This window comes from Protopterus annectens, chromosome 7.part0 (assembly GCF_019279795.1).
Source record: "Protopterus annectens isolate FY-2018-M chromosome 7.part0, PAN1.0, whole genome shotgun sequence".
Taxonomy (NCBI): Eukaryota; Metazoa; Chordata; order Ceratodontiformes; family Protopteridae; genus Protopterus; species Protopterus annectens.
In genome coordinates this window covers 1,712,511,190-1,712,529,757 of record NC_056739.1, presented here as the reverse complement: position 1 = coordinate 1,712,529,757, position 18,568 = coordinate 1,712,511,190, and the positions used below count along the sequence as shown (strand labels likewise).

The 18,568-nt window shown below is 42.7% G+C and overlaps 2 protein-coding genes across 2 annotated transcripts in view; one reads left to right on the top strand and one right to left on the bottom strand.

The window, feature by feature from the left end:
- The window catches only part of MDH1B (malate dehydrogenase 1B), a 446,421-nt gene extending 441,447 nt beyond the window's left edge, over positions 1–4,974 (bottom strand). Inside the window, exon 1 of the mRNA XM_044078250.1 lies at positions 4,920–4,974. Within this exon, the coding sequence (XP_043934185.1) occupies positions 4,920–4,926 (7 nt within the window). The 5' untranslated portion in view covers positions 4,927–4,974. The remainder of the gene's footprint in view (positions 1–4,919) is intronic.
- Positions 4,975–5,124: 150 nt separating this feature from the next.
- Positions 5,125–18,568, top strand: part of B4GAT1 (beta-1,4-glucuronyltransferase 1) — a 36,822-nt gene continuing 23,378 nt past the window's right edge. The window contains exon 1 of the mRNA XM_044078251.1: positions 5,125–6,224. Within this exon, the coding sequence (XP_043934186.1) occupies positions 5,139–6,224 (1,086 nt within the window). The 5' untranslated portion in view covers positions 5,125–5,138. The remainder of the gene's footprint in view (positions 6,225–18,568) is intronic.

Genomic DNA, 18,568 nt, shown 5'->3' with positions numbered 1-18,568 from the left:
ACAGTTCGAGGAAGGTAGTTATAAGGGAAAATTTGAAGAGTGGAATTTAGGTAGCCCGAATAGTTTAACCTTGTTTAACTGTCGCTGCTCTTGTGTGCAACAGTGGCAACTTCGCGCTAACACGTGCTTTATAGCAGGGGGCTGGAAAAAACAGGAAATGACCCAAAATGGCCAACGGATTACTAGTTGCTGCTTCTAACCACTCCTCTGAGGACAAACAAGCAGCTCAGTACTCCCCACTCCCACTGGTGAGTAAAGAAACTACCTCTGGCCACACAAGAAAATGGAGGAACACAGAAACCAAATACAAAGCCCAGGGATCAGCAAAATCTGATCACTGGAACAACTAGCTAGGAAAGTTCAGGAAAGGAGAAGTATTTTTTTTTTTTTTTGTTTTGTTTTTTTGCAAACAGACAGAAAAAATGCAGTAAATGCTGTGTTTTCGACTAAATTGCTATCAAAGGCTGGTACACTTGAGTGTATTAGCCTGTTTGTTACTTTTAAGCAAAACTTTAGTCAACAAGTGCAATCAACAATTTAAGCACACACAAACAGGAAAATAAGGTAATAAAACAGCAATATAGGCACAAACAGTAGTCGAAAATCTCAAAAGATCGAAAAATGCAAAATAAAAAGTTTAAAAAATACTTATGATCAAGAAAGTTGCTTTTTCTGCTCTCTGCTGGCTTAGGAACTCTGCAGGGGACCACGAGGAGCTATGCCAAGTTCTCTAATGCCAGAAAAGCCCGCCAAAGCGTGCTTTATAGCAGGGGGCTGGAAAAAACAGGAAATGACCCAAAATGGCCAACGAATTACTAGTTGCTGCTTCTAACCACTCCTCTGAGGACAAATAAGCAGCTCAGTACTCCCCACTCCCACTGATGTTATCACAGCTCATGTTGCCCCCATTCGAACCAGCCACCACAACTCTTCTCAAATTTTTATCATGGAAGACACTCTTTCTGGTTGCCATCACTTCCGCTCAGAGAGTTTCAGAGTTGCAAGCTTTGTCTGTCCGGCCCCCATACATGATTTTTCACCCAGATAGAGTAACATTGCGCACCAATCCATCCTTCCTTCCAAAAATTTGTTCAGTTCAGAATATTAATCAATCTATTGAGCTACCCACCTTCTTCAAAAATCACTCTAATAAGCTGGAATACATGCTGCACAAATTGGACGTCCACAGGCAGCTGAGATTTTACTTGGACAGGACTAAGGAATTCAGAAAATCAGACCAACTATTTGTATTTTATGCTGACTAAAAGAAGGGAGAAACGATAGCGAAAGTTACTTTATCCAAATGGCTATCGGACTGTCTAAATTCTGTATATGCAGAATCAAAACAACAGCTCCCCTTTAATCCTAGAGCTCATTCTACAAGGGCAGTTGCTACTTCCTTGGCCCATGCCGCTCGCTTACTATTAGATACCATTTGTGCGGCGGCAACCTGGGCGAAACCACATACCTTTATTACCCACTGCAAATTAGATAAAAACTCCAGACAGGGCGAAGTTTGGTTCCACTGTTCTCAGGAATGTTCTCCCTTGAGCCACCCAGGATAAAGGAGCTAGGGACGCTACCCGTGTGTAAGAACAAACGGCGAGATCGAACAATTTCACATAAAGAAGTTATGTTCTTACCATAACGTTCCATGTGAATTGTTCATCTCGCCTTTGTTCTTACATTCCCCCCTCCACCCCCCGTCCTGCGGTCTAGGAGAACGGGTACGACTTGAGCTGAGTTCAGTCTTCTCTAGATGTGGGTGTTCTTGAGCTTCCTACTGTACTTCAGGTATGGCATCTTTTCTCCTCTACTTTATTATAGAGTATTAGACAGTGTGGTTGCATTTCTGTGCGCTAGGGCGCAGTAACTAGTGGGGTTCTTCAAGTGTTAGCAAACTAGATCTGAGGGTTAGCACTGGAGGATCATGGGATAGCACTGTGCCTCGAGCTTTCTCGAAGATGCGGAGCTGGTGATGTGGCCGACGAACCCGTGTGTAAGAACAAAGGCGAGATGAACAATTCACATGGAACATTACGGTAAGAACATAACTTCTTTTTCTTATACACTAAATGATTAGGGCGCGGTGGTACAGAAGTTTGTGTTGTAGCCTCACCTCACAGCAACAGGCTCTTCGGTTCGATTAATGGGTGTGCCTTCTTTGATCCACTGCCGATCATAAGTGGACCGGAGTTCTACTGTGGCGACCCCTAATGAGGAAAAGCCGAAAGACTATTAAAAGGCTGTCAACACTGCACCGTGATTTTCGCGCAGATATGGGCATGGCCTGCATGTGAGTGACAAGTCATGCAGAATATCAAGTGGCCTGGTGAATATTCATCATATGATCGTACTTTGGCATATACCACTCAACGTGTTAGAGCAGGAAATCTAGACAAAGCCCCAAAAATATGGGCACTTTTTAAATATTGCTCTTACCAACTTAGAAAATTGATAGAATAACAGGTTTTGCATCAGCAAGAATTTTCTGAAGGGTATGAAGTCTGAAGCTCAAATGTCAGTCGTTATTTTCTGACACTAACTCTGAATAATTTGCCAGAAAGCCACAACTGTATGACACACAGAACAAAAGTATGAGGCAAAAATCTGGACATTCTGCGAAAATCTGTACACTTGAGAGGTATGCTTTGTAGGGTTGCCACCTTTTCAAATGTCCAAAGTGGGACATTTTTGGCACAAACATCGGATTTTGCAGGCCGAAACATACCCACAGCCAGAACAAAGGACAGAACTTCACTTTTTTGCCTAAATAAAAGCTTATTCTTGTAGCATTTAAGTTGCTTATTCTGTTTCTTATAACACTTAGGTGTTTCAGATACAGAATAACTGTTTTATGCAACTATTACATAAAATATAGGAAATAATTTTGTCCTAAAATCTCAGGACATTTGCCATTTTTACAACTTTTTTGCAGGACACAATTCCCAAAGAGCCGGGACTGCCCCTCGCAAAGTGGGACAGGTGGTAACCCTGCTTTGGCATTCTTGAAATAGGGCCATTGCAAGGGAGTTTTTTAGTATGGAGTTAAACTCAGTATGTATTATCATACCTCTCAAGTGTACCTCATTACGAGGAACGCACCTCACTTGGGGGGTCTTAAAAAGTTCATGTTCCTCGAAGTTCCTCAATGTTCCACATTGAAAGACTCTGTCACACATTCAGTGTTAAGAATTTTTTTTTTTTAAGTGAAATCCATTGTAAATAGAAATGAGTCAGATTAGTTCATTAAAAGATCTTCTAAGTAAAACCAGCATATTTTAACCATCCTATGACCTTCCTAGTTGAAGTTATTAGTAAGCCATTAGTATGTCTTACACATTTTGCCCATTTGTTCCACATTATGAGGGCTAGTGTTCCTCATTTTGGACATGGAAAGTTGAGAGCTGTGTGTACTATATGTTTGTACAGGAATTGCTTTAGCATGAGGGCGAGTCCCCCTGCACCCCCCCCCATGTTTCTTTACTACATTTGTTTTGTAGGAATTGGTTTGGGGGGGGGGGGGCACCTGCATCCTAAATGTTTCTTTACTGTACTGTTCAGTAATTGCTTTATGCAGGGGCAGTGTGCTTGCAGTTTTCCATCAGATGTCACAACTGCTTAGGTTAGTGCCTCGTGTGAGTTGCATTCAGGTTGTAGTCAGAAGCGTGAGGCATTTAGTGTTTGCAATGTACAGTATTGCATAATATCGGTGCACAGTGAACGGTGCTAGAATAGCAGCTGAATCATTGTTAAAGTGTAGTTTTTATAATATATTGCATTCCTTTTTTTTTTTTTTTTTTGCTAACAGCTAATATGCATACATTTCAACAATCTATACTTTGGATTTACGTACTGCGCACTTGCAGCAGCGGCCAAATTCAACTATTTAGAAAGTCTTGCATATTCATTTTAATGGCGAAGGTCTTCAGCTGTTATTCAGAGTAATACTAGCAAAAACATTGGAGCGCCTTCTGTGGAGTCTGCATGTCCTCCCCGCGGTCGAGTAGCGTTCGAAAGACATGTGTCAATGGGCATGCCTTCGTTGAAGGTTGGGCGTCGAGCTGGCACCGTAAAAATCTACTGCCAATCATTAGCGAATCGGAGGTCCGCTGCGGCGACCCCTAACCGGAAAAGCCGAAAGAAAAACAACAACAACTAGCAAAAAGTCATAAGCAGGGTGGTGGTCGGTCCTTACTACTGCGCATCTGGTGGGGTAGTGTACTAATACAAAATCCCATTTTTAAGAATATGGAAACAATGGGTAAAAGTGAAATATTTATTAACAGCTTCATCGGGACGCTAAAATGATGGTTAAATGTGTTCCTGTTGATGAAAGAGTATGATGCAGTATTATTTAACATGGATATCAGTTTTTAAAAAAAAGCATGCCTGACCCTTTAATGAGAGGTACAGCTATACCATTTCCATCTGCCTCTCCTCTCGGACCCCATGACCATACCTGTCAACTGTCCATATTTTTGCCTCAAAATTTCGCTCTGTTCCTCATAAAATTTTTGGTTTTCTAGGAAATCACTGGAATGATCTAAGGAATGAAATTAGAAAATAATGCCATACATTTGAATTTCATATCCTTTAGAAAATGCATTTTAATACACACAATGTTATTCTAGCAGCTAAGTTTATAAAAGCAATATTTAACACACGTCCCTATTTCTGGGCCTTAATACCCACACTGTTAGGCATTGTCCAGACTTATTGGGATAAGAGGTTGAGAAGTATGCCCCCGACATTGGAAAAGCTGCAAGACCCAAACCAGGAAGTCGCCTAAATTAATCGTTAGCCAGTACAGTGGTGCCGACTTTGTTTTAACGGAAACGGTGTGACTGATTCACTACCCCCCGAAACTTCGAGCCCCATCTTCCGTTTACTATATTCCATCTGACAACAAAGGCTACCTTTCATTCCATAGCATGATTGCCACCATGCAGGCCGTGTAGGAAACAAGTTTCCCCTTCGTGTGGCACGTGATCGGTGCTAGTTTTCTACCTCATCAAAATTCGTCCACTGCGTTTGCTTCCTGTTGCAAATGAAAGGTTTTATACAACACTTGATGTCTGTCACTAATTGACACCAGTCGTATTGCTTTTGTATGCATTTGCACTTCTGCAAGGGTAATGCCTGTAAAATGCTCACTCTTTAAGGTGGTTCTGATTGCGTTATTCCTGGTTGCCTTGCTGCAGTTCATTTATTTGTCCCTCCTCTCCAAACTCCATGGCAGGCTGCAGAATTACAGATACTCAGAGCTCTTCCAGACTGGGAACTTTAAAAGGGACAACTTGCAGCGAGAGAAGAATGACCGAAAGGAGCACTTCAGGTACTCTCTGTCTAGTGGGGGGGTACTCGATGTCAGCGGTCAGTACAGGATCTACAGTAGCATCTTGCAGAGCGAAGCTATCGCCAGGCGCGGAGAGTTAAGGGGTGACTTTGCCTTAGCCACCCATACTTCAATTAATAACTTGCATCAGTTGAAGGATTTGGTGGACAGGTGGCAAAACCAGATATCTCTGTCACTGTTTGCAATTGCGAACGATGTTCGTTTTGCTACCATGATCATTTTTGCACTAAGCAGTTTCTGCTCCGAGGTCCAAGAGCTGGTAACCTTTCACCTGGTCTGTCATTCGGGAGACCTTGCAGTTTTCCCAGAGCAGGATCATAATGCTTTTGCAAAACTGCGCAATTGTGCCAGCGTATTTAAGAAGCTGCATGCTTACAGAGCCAAGTATCAGAACTATGCCATTGGCAATAATGCTTCGTACCCCAACAATTTACTGAGAAACGTAGCAAGAACAGGGACAAATAGCAAATACTTAATGACAATTGATATAGATATGCTGCCAAGTGAAAAGCTGCACAGCGAATTTTTGAATTTGATTGAGGAGAATGTAGACATTGAAGAACAAACTCTATTTGTGGTGCCAGCATTCGAGATCAGACATACAAGGAGAATCCCATCAACAAAATCTGAGTTGCTTCAGCTGTACCAGGTGGGAGAAGTCCGAGCTTTTTATGAAGAGCTCTGTTGGAAGTGTCATGCCCCAACTAACTATTCAAGGTGGATAAACCTATCTGTGGATTCTAAACTTGCTGAAGCCTATGCGGTGGAATGGAGAGATCCCTGGGAGCCGTTTTACGTCAGTGTCAACTCTGTGCCATTGTTTGATGAGCGCTTTAAACAGTATGGGTTCAACAGGATTAGTCAAGTAAGCAGTGTGCTACAGTTTAAAGTGCGAAAAAAGTGCATTTCAATTGAATCCTTTGTTATGCTTTTTTTGCAGGTGATTTTTTAAAAAATATTTTTCTTTGATTGAGTGGCCCAACTGGGCATTTCCCATTTATAGTGGAAGCCTACTGCAAAGCGCACCAGGCATACAGAATTTACAAACAAAATTTCACAAAAATATGAATTCTATAGACAAAAATGAGTTTGCACACATAATTATATGTGTAGTATTGTGAAAATATTGAAACTAGATGTTCTCCTCAATGATGAATAAGCAGTAGTCAGTGAAATCCAGGTGTACGGTAGTTACACACTGACGTATGTTGATATTTGATACATCATTAATGATGTGGTCTAACCAAAAATCAGAAGTGCAGTGTAGTATTCTTAATGTACACTGATATAGATATAGATTCATGATGCTAGTATGTACAATGGGTATCAGATGCATGAACTATAAACTTGGTGTTTTACCTCAGTAAACATGTGGTGGGTTTTAGAGTTACATCATGTACTATGTAAAGCCATGTAAGTGGTAATGTGTACTTCTTGAGGCGGTTGCGATTCATAAAGCTCTTACATGCCAGCACCCACATGTTTGCAGCTGATCAGCCTTTTCACTTTTCAGATCGCTCCATATGCAAATGTATAAGTCTGCATATGTAGCATATATGCCCATGCATAGGGTGAGCAGTTTTTAGACATTAACTTACACTTTAATGCAATTCAGCAACAAGCAGGGTATACATTAGTCACATTTTTCTTGAGCAGCACAACTCCCCAAATCTGAGCAGTTTGAATTATTCTGTTGAGCACACTTCTGTAGATGACCCTGAGGTGGTAGTCTGTACAAAAAAAAATAGACTTATATTTGTTAATATTGTGATACTATAGTGTTGTTTTTGGTGGGGAAGTTCACATTTTTTCTCAGATGCAGTAGCATAGCAATTGATTGCATTAGTAATGAGAATGCAGGAGTTGAAGCCATCTGTGCGCTGGTGTGGTGAGGCTTTTTGCACCTTTTAGTTTTGCTGTAGCCCTTTTCATTTCAGTTCATGTAGAATTTGAGTAGCTTTTGCCAGCTTTCTTGTCAGGGAACTGTTCTACATGAAAACTAACAGATAGTCTGAAAATCTCTTAACTTGTATGTCAGTTCCTGTGGAGCATTTCTTTAATTCTTCCAACGGGACTGCAGAAGAATGTTTTCTGTGACCTCTTAACACTGTATCTTGGGTAAATGCTGTGTACATGCACTGCTGTTATTTGATGAATGTGTACTTATCTTTAGAGACTTGAAAGTCTGCTGCCATCTCCTGTGCAGTTCTGGGGCATTATTTGCATGTGCTGCGCAGAAGCCACTTCTGTTTTAATATGTACAGTCATTTGTATTAGAATATGTATTGGCAGCTCTACAACCACACTTGTACATTTGAGTACTGTATTATATGTGCTGTGTGTATGCCTGTAAATCAGCAGTATAGATGACTGACTGAGACAGATAAAAATAACTAGAAAACCACAGTTATTTCTTAAAAAAATGATGTACAGCAGTGCTTATGTGTTGTTCATATTTTGACTGATACGTCTGCATAAATACTGTGACAAAATCACCTGCACTGACAATGTCTTCCCTGCTGTGTTGTAGTAGCCTCATGAAGCATGTGCTGGAAACCTTCTTTTTGTGTAATTAGTTGCACTTGAACTACTTGTATATTTTCTATGTTTTGTAAGTTGTTTAACGTAACTGTGGAACAAGTTTTTTGTGCTCTTTGTTGTTATATTTAGATTCCAAATCACCTTTAATCCTCTAGGGATCGAAACTTTATTGTGGTGGAAGGCAGAGCTGAAGCAGTCCTGCACCCTGGGCAATATACCCATGTGGTATTGCATGCTATCTGCAATGTTTAATTATAGCTTGACAGTTTGGCACTTTATATTTTATCATTAAGTAGTCACAATTGCAGTTGCTTAAGAGGCAGCTTGTAAACTGTCAGCCCTTTTTTAAGTTAAAAAACTGACATACAGTTTGTAAGCTACCTGTGAAGCCATCACAATTGCTGTTGCTTCTTGAATGTCCTCAGATTCATCTTTAATGTTGTTTCAGCAACCCCTATTAATTAGCAGCTCGGTAAAGTACCCTGTTAAGCCAAAGCTTGCTATGGCACAGAGGCTTGCCGCTCCGATTTGAACCTCACATTTGTGGTGTTTGGAGCTTTTTATCCTGGGTAGATGGACACATTGATTGATCCTCGAAGGTGAGAGAACCATGATTAAAAAATGGATACTGAGATCCTTCCTTCAGGATTGGGTCACCATTGTATCCCTTTAGCTCATACTAAAGAATGTGTGGAGTTACTGCGTGCCTTTTATTTTATTTGACATTTGTTGATTGGCATAGTCTGATCCTCGAAGGTGAGAGAACCATGATTAAAAAATGGATACTGAGATCCTTCCTTCAGGATTGGGTCACCATTGTATCCCTTTAGCTCATACTAAAGAATGTGTGGAGTTACTGCGTGCCTTTTATTTTATTTGACATTTGTTGATTGGCATAGTCTGAATGGATACATGTCCATTTTTAGTGGAGGCCCAGGGAGAAAAGCTCTAAGGTACAAACAGAAAAGACATTGGATAATACATATTAAATACAGTTACAGACTCTTTCAGATAAGCAATTTATCCAGTTTCCTATTGGATAATATGTGTTAAACACAGTTACAGATTCTGTCAGATAAGCAATTTTTACAATATCACATGAATTAAGATTTATTAAGGAAAATACCTAGAAATTGCAATTCATTTGAGTAGCAAATGAAAATATTAGCAACTTACAATATAGAGGGTGGGGATCAGGTGTTATGCCAGTTAGATGGCAGTCAGAAGGGGTCTAATTGTTTCTTGGGATATGGAATATCACCTTATTGCTAGAGAAAGAACCAGAGCTTGCCGATAGGATTGAAGAATAACAACCCGGTAATATTTGGTCTTTCTGGAAATGAATAACCAGACTGGTACTCTGAACACGAAGTGCTTTATTATTTATTTATTCACTCTGATGAAGCCCAGTTTATATTAATGGGTGAAAGAGCTAAGTAGTTCAACTCAATTCTTTGGTGCCATTTGTTTTTTGTGGTTGTCGTTGTCGTTTTGCATTGTGGTTTGGTCCAATAAAGCACTTCGTGTTCAGGGCACCAGTCTGGTTATTCATTACCAGTAGGACGTGTTCAGTTTATTGGCAATATTTGGTCTTTCTTTTACCCACAGCATTGGTTCATATTTCGTAATCAGGGTTGGTTTCCCTCTGTGGAATTCCTAAGTAAGTGTAGGGATACTTGCAAACACTCTAAGTAGTGTGAAGCTAGAATTTATGGCATTAGACTGGGAGGTCATCTCAATGTAGATGGAAGCTGTGAAAAAAAAGAATACAAAGTTTTGTTGTTTGTGCATATGCACGTACCAACTCTCCTGAGTATTTGGCATTTTTGCAGAGTGTACAAGTTGTGCTTGATCATATACAGTTTAAGAGCTATGTAGTTCTGTCGTTAGACTTTTGCAGCCATGTGGGGAATGATGGCTACACCTTTTAAGGACATGGGTTGGAGAAGTGGCTTGCTCATAGAACTAAGGCCACAGGCATTAGGATTGCTAAGCAATCCAGACTTTGCCATGCTGTTTTGTATCTCCCCACATCCTGTATCCTGTAAATTGCCTTACTGCTTTCTCCCTCCAGATTTTTTTTTTTTGCTATTTAATGTGCTCTTGTTAGTATCTGCTTAAGAAGCCTGATCTGTGCATTATGAGTAAAGCTGCATTTTGCAGTGTTTTCAGTTTCTCTTGCCTTTCCTACCCAGGAAACTTTTTTCACTATATAAGATAGGTTTTGCTTGCTGTGTGGTTCTTCAAACAGCTGCCCACTTGGCTTCAGGGAGCATGGCTTCCTTTGGTGTCCTTGTGGAGGAAAGCTTCTTCCACAGAATAAACACAGACATCAAGAAGTGAGCTGTTTCTTTAGATGAGTCATATGTTCCTTCTCAGATTTTTCATCATCAGCACTTAAATGCTGAAAGGTGAGGTCACAGGTATATTTTATTTAAAAAGACTTAAAAAAAACTCAGTGGTTTGACTTCCATCTGGAGAAGCCCTTGAGTTTGAAGGCAAGACCAACTGCTACTTCTGTGGCATCAAAACCATCTAGGCTTAATGTTTCTGAGTGTCTTAGGAAGAAAGCTAAAATAAGATGCATGTTCTTTTGTTGGTTTAAGGTGGAAGACATAATTATAGAGCCACTAGTTTTTCACAGATCATAGAAGAAAACATAACATTGGAATCCCTTGTAAATTATCCAGGTTTGTAAAATGTCTGACTGCCCAGTAGTGCTTACTGTTTCTTCCCCCGTTGGCTCTATGGCTACTGAGTCAACCGTCATCAGAAAAGTCAGACTTAATGTTGAAGCCACAATGCACCACCAAGTCAGTCAGAAGGATGAGAAACAGAAGCTGATTCCAGTCAGGGTTCTGAAGGAGCTGATCTTGGAGACAGCATCTTTTATCGTTGCATCAAAAGGACCTGCTGGAAAGCCTAAAATAACAAGGAAGCCAACAGCTGAGTAGGCTCTCTCCTGTCTTCAAACATGAGGGAGAACTCAGAACTGATGGGTCTTGACCCCGAGGCTGATCTTGGTGCTGAGCTATCTAGCACTGAGGTGCAGAGGGGAAGAGAAAGTTTTGGGGTTGACCATCCTCCCAAGCCTTAACACCAAAACTTCAGCTCCAAGACTCCTCCAGATCCAAACAGGTCAGACCTGAAAGAGGTAGGGAAACAGTCAGAGTCAAAGTCACCTGAACTACTGGCTCCAATGAAGGCACCTCTGGACAGATTGGGCCCAAAACTACCAGCTTCAATTGGTGAACCATTTCCAGATAAGAGAGTGTAGAGGAGGGATGGATGGACAGTACAGTTGTGTACACTTACAATAAATGTTGAAGTTCAAGTGTATTCACTGTTGCAGTCATTACATTTGGTTATCTGCTTGCAGTAGCCCTCAGTCGGCCTGATTAACAAAGTCTTGGGTCCTGCATCAGTTGCTGTCCCTTCTTCCATGCAGTCCAGTGGAGTGCTAATGCTATGTGTTGTCCAATGGAAATTTCCCACAGCTACTGCTTTACACTGCAGAATGATTCAGAGAATCACTTAGCTGCACAAATTACCTTGGCTAGCCAAGAGATTTAACTTCGCCAGAAAGAAAGCAGTCTGACGATGAAGTCTGTAGATGAAACTGTGTTGCAGGTAAGTTCAGTCAAGATGTTGAGATTGTGTGTGTCTGTGGCAGTGAATGTCTGCATTTCTGCAAGGGTGTGAATGGACTCCAGTGACTGTGTGTGTCTAGCTGTCTTTGTGCCTGCTTGCTTGTCACAGTAGGAGGAGCTTGATATCTGTGTGTGTGTGTATCATGTTAAGCTGGATATCTGTGTGTGTGTGAGGATGCTGAGCTGGATATCTGTGTGTGTGTGTGTGTGTGTGTGAGTGAGGATGATGTTGAGCTGTGTGTGTGTGTGTGTGTGTGTGTGTGTGAGGATGATGTTGAGCTGGATGTGTGTGTGTGTGTGTGGGTGTGTGTGTGTGTGTGTGTGTGTGTGAGGATGATGTTGAGCTGGATGTGTGTGTGTGTGTGTGTGTGTGTGTGTGTGTGTGTGTGTGTGTGTGTGTTAGGATGATGTTGAGCTGGATGTGTGTGTGTGTGTGTGTGTGTGTGTGTGTGTGTGTGTGTGTGTGTTAGGATGATGTTGAGCTGGATGTGTGTGTGTGTGTGTGTGTGTGTGTGTGTGTGTGTGTGTGTGTGTGTGTGTGTGTGTGTGTGTGTGTGTGTGTGTGTGTGTGTGTGTGTGTGTGTGTGTGTGTGAGGATGATGTTGAGCTGGATGTGTGTGTGTGTGTGTGTGTGTGTGTGTGTGTGTGTGTGTGTGTGTGTGTGTGTGTGATATTGAGCTGGATATGTGTGTGTGTGTGTGTGTGTGTGTGTGTGTGTGTGTGTTTGTGTGTGTAAGGGAGAGGATGATGTTGAACTGGATATCTGTGTGTGTGTGTGTGTGTGTGTGTGTGTCTGATGTTGAGCTAGATGTCTGTGTGTGTGTGTGTGTGTGTGTGTGTGAGGATGATGTTGAGCAGGATTTCTGTGTGTGTGTGTGTGTGTGTGTGTGTGTGTGTGTGTGTGTGTGTGTGTGTGAGGATGATGTTGAGCTGGATGTGCGTGTGTGTGTATGATGTTTAGCTGGATATCTGTGTGTGTGTGTGTCTGATGTTGAGCTGGATTTCTGTGTTTGTGTCTGTTTGTGTGTGTGTGTGTGAGGATGATGTGGAGTTGGATATGTGTGTGTGTGTGTGTGTGTGTGATTTCGAGCTGGATTTCTGTGTTAGTGTGTATGAGGTTGAGCTGGCTTTGTATGTGTGTGGATGATGTTGAGCTGGGTGTGTGTGTGTGTGTGTGTGTGTGTGTGTGTGTGTGTGTGTGTGTGTATGTGTGTGTGGGTGTGTAAGGGACAGTGGATGACGTTGCGCTGGATTTGTGTGTGTGTGTGTGGATGATCTTGAGCTGGATATCTGTGTGTGTGTGTGTGTGTGTATATGTGTGTGTGTGTGTATATGTGTGTGTGTGTGGATATGTGTGTGTGTGTGGATAATGTTGAGCTGGATTTCTGTGTGTGTGTCTGTGTCGATGATGTTGAGCTGGATGTGTGTGTGTGTGTGTGGGTGTGTAAGGGACAGTGGATGACGTTGCGCTGGATTTGTGTGTGTGTGTGGATGATCTTGAGCTGGATATCTGTGTGTGTGTGTGTGTGTGTGTGTGTGTGTGTGTGTGTGTGTGTGTGTGTGTGTGTGGATAATGTTGAGCTGGATATCTGTCTGTGTGTGTGTGAGGATGATGTTGAGCTGTATTTCTGTGTGTGTGTATGTGTCTGTGTGTATTTGTTTGTGTGTGGAAGGGAGAGAGGATGATGTTGAAATTGATATGTGTGTGTGTGTGTGTGTGTATGATGTTGAGCTGGATATCTGTGTGTGTGTGTCTGATGAGCTGGATGTCTGTGTGTGTGTGTGTGTGTGTGTGTGTGTGTGTGTGTTTCTGTGTGAGGATGATGTTGAGCTGGATATCTGTGTGTGTGTGTGTCTGATGTTGAGCAGGATTTCTGTGTGTGTGTGTGTGTGTGTGTGTGTGTGTGTGTGTGTGTGAGGATGATGTTGAGCTGGATGTGTGTGTGTGTGTGTGTGTATGATGTTTAGCTGGATATCTGTGTGTGTCTGATGTTGAGCTGGATTTTTGTGTATGTGTGTCTGATGTTGAGCTGGATTTCTGTGTTTGTGTCGGTTTGTGTGTGTGTGAGGATGATGTGGAGTTGGATATGTGTGTGTGTGTGTGTGTGTGTGTGTGTAAGGGAGAGAGGATGATGTTGAGACTGATAACTGTGTGTGTAATGTGGAAGGATGATGTTGAGCTGGATATCTGTGTGTGTGTGTGTGTGTGTGTGTGTGTGTGTGTGTGTGTGTGTGTGTCTGTGTGTAAGGGAGAGAGGATGATGTTGAGCTTGATATCTGTGTTTGTATGTGAGTGTGTGTGTGTCAGTGAGAAAATGATGTTGAGCTGTGTGTGTGTGTGTGTGTGTGTGTAAAGGAGAGAGGATGATGTTGAGCTGGATATCTGTGTGTGTGTGTGTGTGTGTGTGTGTGTGTGTGTGTGTGTGTGTGTGTGTGTGTGTGTGTGTGTGTGTGTGAGGATGATGTTGAGCTGGTTATCTGTGTGTGTGTGTGTGTGTGTGTGTGTGTGTGTGTGTGTAACGGAGAGAGGATGTTGTGCTGAATGTGTGTGTGTGTGGATGATGTTGAGCTGGATATCTGTGTGTGTGTGTGTGTGTGTGTGTGTGTGTGTGTGTGTGTGTGTGTGTGTGTGTGTGTGTGTGTAATTGGGAGAGGATGATGTTGAGCTGGATATGTGTGTGTGTGTGTGTGATGTTGAGCTGGATATCTGTGCGTGTGTCTGTGTGTGTGTGTGTGTGTAAGGAGAGATGTTTTTTTTTTTTTTTTTTTTTTTTTTTTTTTTTTTTTTTTTTTTTTTTTTTTTTTTTTTTTTTTTCTTTTTTTTTTTTTTTTTTTTTTTTTTTTTTTTTTTTTTTTTTTTTTTTTTTTTTTTTTTTTTTTTTTTTTTTTTTTTTTTTTTTTTTTTTTTTTTTTTTTTTTTTTTTTTTTTTTTTTTTTTTTTTTTTTTTTTTTTTTTTTTTTTTTTTTTTTTTTTTTTTTTTTTTGTTGTTTTTTTTTTTTTTTTTTTTTTTTTTTTTTTTTTTTGGGGGGGGGCTGGGGGGGGGGGGGGGGGGGGGGGGGGGGGGGGGGGGGGGGGGGGGGGGGGGGGGGGGGGGGGGGGGGGGGGGGGGGGGGGGGGGCGGGGGGGGGGGGGGGGGGGGGGGGGGGGGGGGGGGGGGGGGGGGGGGGGGGGGGGGGGGGGGGGGGGGGGGGGGGGGGGGGGGGGGGGGGGGGGGGGGGGGGGGGGGGGGGGGGGGGGGGGGGGGGGGGGGGGGGGGGGGGGGGGGGGGGGGGGGGGGGGGGGGGGGGGGGGGGGGGGGGGGGGGGGGGGGGGGGGGGGGGGGGGGGGGGGGGGGGGGGGGGGGGGGGGGGGGGGGGGGGGGGGGGGGGGGGGGGGGGGGGGGGGGGGGGGGGGGGGGGGGGGGGGGGGGGGGGGGGGGGGGGGGGGGGGGGGGGGGGGGGGGGGGGGGGGGGGGGGGGGGGGGGGGGGGGGGGGGGGGGGGGGGGGGGGGGGGGGGGGGGGGGGGGGGGGGGGGGGGGGGGGGGGGGGGGGGGGGGGGGGGGGGGGGGGGGGGGGGGGGGGGGGGGGGGGGGGGGGGGGGGGGGGGGGGGGGGGGGGGGGGGGGGGGGGGGGGGGGGGGGGGGGTTTTTTTTTTTTTTTTTTTTTTTTTTTTTTTTTTTTTTTTTTTTTTTTTTTTTTTTTTTTTTTTTTTTTTTTTTTTTTTTTTTTTTTTTTTTTTTTTTTTTTTTTTTTTTTTTTTTTTTTTTTTTTTTTTTTTTTTTTTTTTTTTTTTTTTTTTTTTTTTTTTTTTTTTTTTTTTTTTTTTTTTTTTTTTTTTTTTTTTTTTTTTTTTTTTTTTTTTTTTTTTTTTTTTTTTTTTTTTTTTTTTTTTTTTTTTTTTTTTTTTTTTTTTTTTTTTTTTTTTTTTTTTTTTTTTTTTTTTTTTTTTTTTTTTTTTTTTTTTTTTTTTTTTTTTTTTTTTTTTTTTTTTTTTTTTTTTTTTTTTTTTTTTTTTTTTTTTTTTTTTTTTTTTTTTTTTTTTTTTTTTTTTTTTTTTTTTTTTTTTTTTTTTTTTTTTTTTTTTTTTTTTTGGGTTGGGTTTACGGTGTGTGGTGTGTGTGGTTTTTTGGGGGTGTTGGTGTGTTTTTTGGGGTTGTTTGTGTGTGTTTTGGGGTTTTGGTTGTGTTTGGGGAATTTGTGGGGGGAAATTTAAATTTTTATTGTTGTTTTGGTTTTTTTTTGGGTTTTTTGTGTGTGTGTTTTTTTGGGGAGGTGTTGGGTGGTTGGGGTTTTTTTGTGTGTGTGTGTGTGTGGGGGGTGGGGGTGTGTGGTGTTTGTGTGTGGGGTGTGTTGGGGGTTTGTGTGTGTGTGTGTGTTTGGGGAGGTTTTTGGTTTTATTTTGTTTGGTGTGTTTTGGTGGGGGGTATGGAATTTTTTGGTGTGTGGGTTGTGTTTGGGGGGGTGTTTTTTTTTTTTTTTGTGGGGGGGTTTTTATTTTTTGGGGTGTGTGTTGTTTGGTGTTTTTTTGTGTGGGGGGGGTTTTGTTTTGTGTGTGTGTGTTTTTGTGTTGTGTGTTGTGGGGGTTGGTTTCTGGTGTGTGTTTGTGTGTTTGGGGGAAAATTTGTGTGGTTGTGTAAGATGTTTGGATATTTTGTGTGTGTGTGTGTGTGTGTGTGTGTTTTGGGGGGTGTGGGGGGAATTGTTTTGGGGTTGTTTTTTGGGGGGGTTTTTGGGGTTTGTGTGTGTGTGTGGGTGTTTGGGGGGGGTTTTTGTTGGTGTTGTGTGTGTGGGTGTGTGGTGTGTTTTTGTGTGTGTGTGTGTGTGTGTGTTGTTGGGGAGAGGATATGTTGAGTGGATATTGGTTGTTTTTGTTGTGTTGGGGTTTTTGTGTGTGTGTGTTGTGTTGTGTGGGGTTTGTGTGGTGGAAGTTTTGTTTTGTGTGTGTGTGTGGGGGGTGTTGATGGTTTTTGTGTGTGTTGTGTGTGTGTTGGGGGGGTGTTTTTGTGTGTGTGTGTTGATTTGATTTTTTTGGGTGTGTGTGGGATATGTTATGGTTTGTGTGTTGTGGGGTTGTGTTTGTGTGTGGGGGGTGGTTTTGTGTGTGGTGTGTGTGTTTTGGGGAATGTGGGGGTTTGTGTGTGTTTTTTGTTTTTGGGTTGGGGGGGGTATGTGTTGTGTGTTGGGGGGGGTTTTTTGTTGTGTGTTTTTTTTTGTTTTGATGGTTTTGTTTTTTTGTGTGGTGGTTTGGTGTGTGTGTGTGTGTGTGTTTTTTGGTGTTTTTTTGTTTGGGGGTTGGGGGGGTTTGGTGTTGTGTGTGTGTTGTGTGTTTGGGGGTTTTTGGTTGTGTTGGGGGTTTTGGGGTTGGTGTTGTGTTTTGTGTGTTTTGGGGGGGTTTGTTGGGTTGTGGGGGTTTGTGTGTGGGTGGGGGTTTTTGTGTTTTTTGTGTGTGTGTTTTTGTGTTGTGTGGGTTGTTGTGTGTGGGGGGGTTGATATTTTTGTTGTGTGTTTTTGGGGGGTTTGTGTTGGGTTTGTGTGTGTGGGGTTGTTGTTGGTGTGGGTTTGAATGTTGTTGTTGTGTGTGTGTGTGTGTTTTGGAGGTTTTGGGGTGTTTGTGTGTGTGTTGGGGTGTGTGTTTGTGTGGTTGTGTGTGTGTGTGTGTGTGTATGTGTTTTGTGTGTTGTGGGGGGAAATTTAAATTGTGTTTGTGTGTTGTTGTGTTTTGGGGTTTTGTGGTTGTGTGTTGTGGTGTGTGTGTGTGTGTGTTTTGTTGTGTGTGTGTGTGTGTGGGGGGGTTTTGGGATTTTGGGATTGGGGTGGGTTTGTTAAATTTTGGTTTGTGTGGTGTGTGGTGGTTTGGGGTTTGTGTGTGATGTTAGTAAAATTTTTTTGTGTGGGGTTGTGTGGTGTTTTGTGTTGTGTTGGGTTTGGGGGAAAAATTTGGGTTTTGTGTTTTGTGTGTGTGTGTGTTGTGGGGTATTTGAGCTGGATTTGTGTGTGTGTGTGTGTGTTGTTGGTGTGTTTTTGGGGGTTTGTTTTTGGGGTTTGGGGGGATATGTTATGGATTGTGTGTGGAGAGGGTTTGGATTTGTTTGTTTGGGGTTTGTGGGGGTTGTGTTGTGTTGTTGTGTGTGTGGGGTTGGGGTTGTTTTGTGTGTGTGTTTTTGGGTGTTTCTTGTGGGGTTGTGTGTGGGGTTTGGGCGGGTTTTTTGGGGGGGTTGTGGTGTTTTTGTGTGTGTGTGGGGTTGTGGGGTTTTTTGGGGGTTTTTTGTGTGTGTGTGTGGTGGGGGGTTGGTTTGTGTGTGGGGGGTTTGTTTTGTGTGTTTTGGGGTTGTTTGGGTTTTTGGGGGTGAGGGGGGTTTTGGGGTTTGTGTGTTTTTGGGTTGGGGTTGTTTTTTGGGGTTTGTGTGTGTGTGTGTGTGTGATGATTTGGTGGTTTGTGTGTGGTGTGATGGTTTGTGTGTGTTGTGGGATTTGGGGGACTTTTAAAAGGTTTTTTGGGGGTTTGTGTTTTTGTGTGTGTGTTTGTTTGTTTGATAGGGGGTGTGTGTGTGTGTGTGTTGGTGTTGTGTGTGTTGTGTGTGTTGGGGGGTTTATTTTATTTGGTGTGTGTGTTTTGTGTTTGTTTTTTGGGGGGAGAGGGGTTTTGTTGTTTTTTTGTTTGTTTGTTGTGTGTTTTTTGTTGTGTGTTGTGTGGGGTTTGATGTTGGGGGTTTTGTGTGTTTGTGTGTGTGTGTGTGTGTTGTGTGTGTGTGTGTGTTGTGTGTGTTGGGTTTGTTTTTGGGGATTTTGGTTTGTGTGTGTGTGTGTGTTGTTTGTGTGTGTGTGTGTGTTGTTTTTTGGGGGGTTTGTGGGGGGTTGTTGGGGGTTTTGTTTGGGGGTGTGTTTTGTTGTGTGGGGAGGGGGGGGGTTTTATTGTGTGTGGGGTTTGGTGTTTTTGGGGGGAATTTTTTTTTTGGGGGTTTTTGTTGTGTGTGTGTGTGTGTGGTGATTTGAGGGGAAATTTAATTGTGTGTGTGTGTGTGTTGGGGGTTGTTTGTT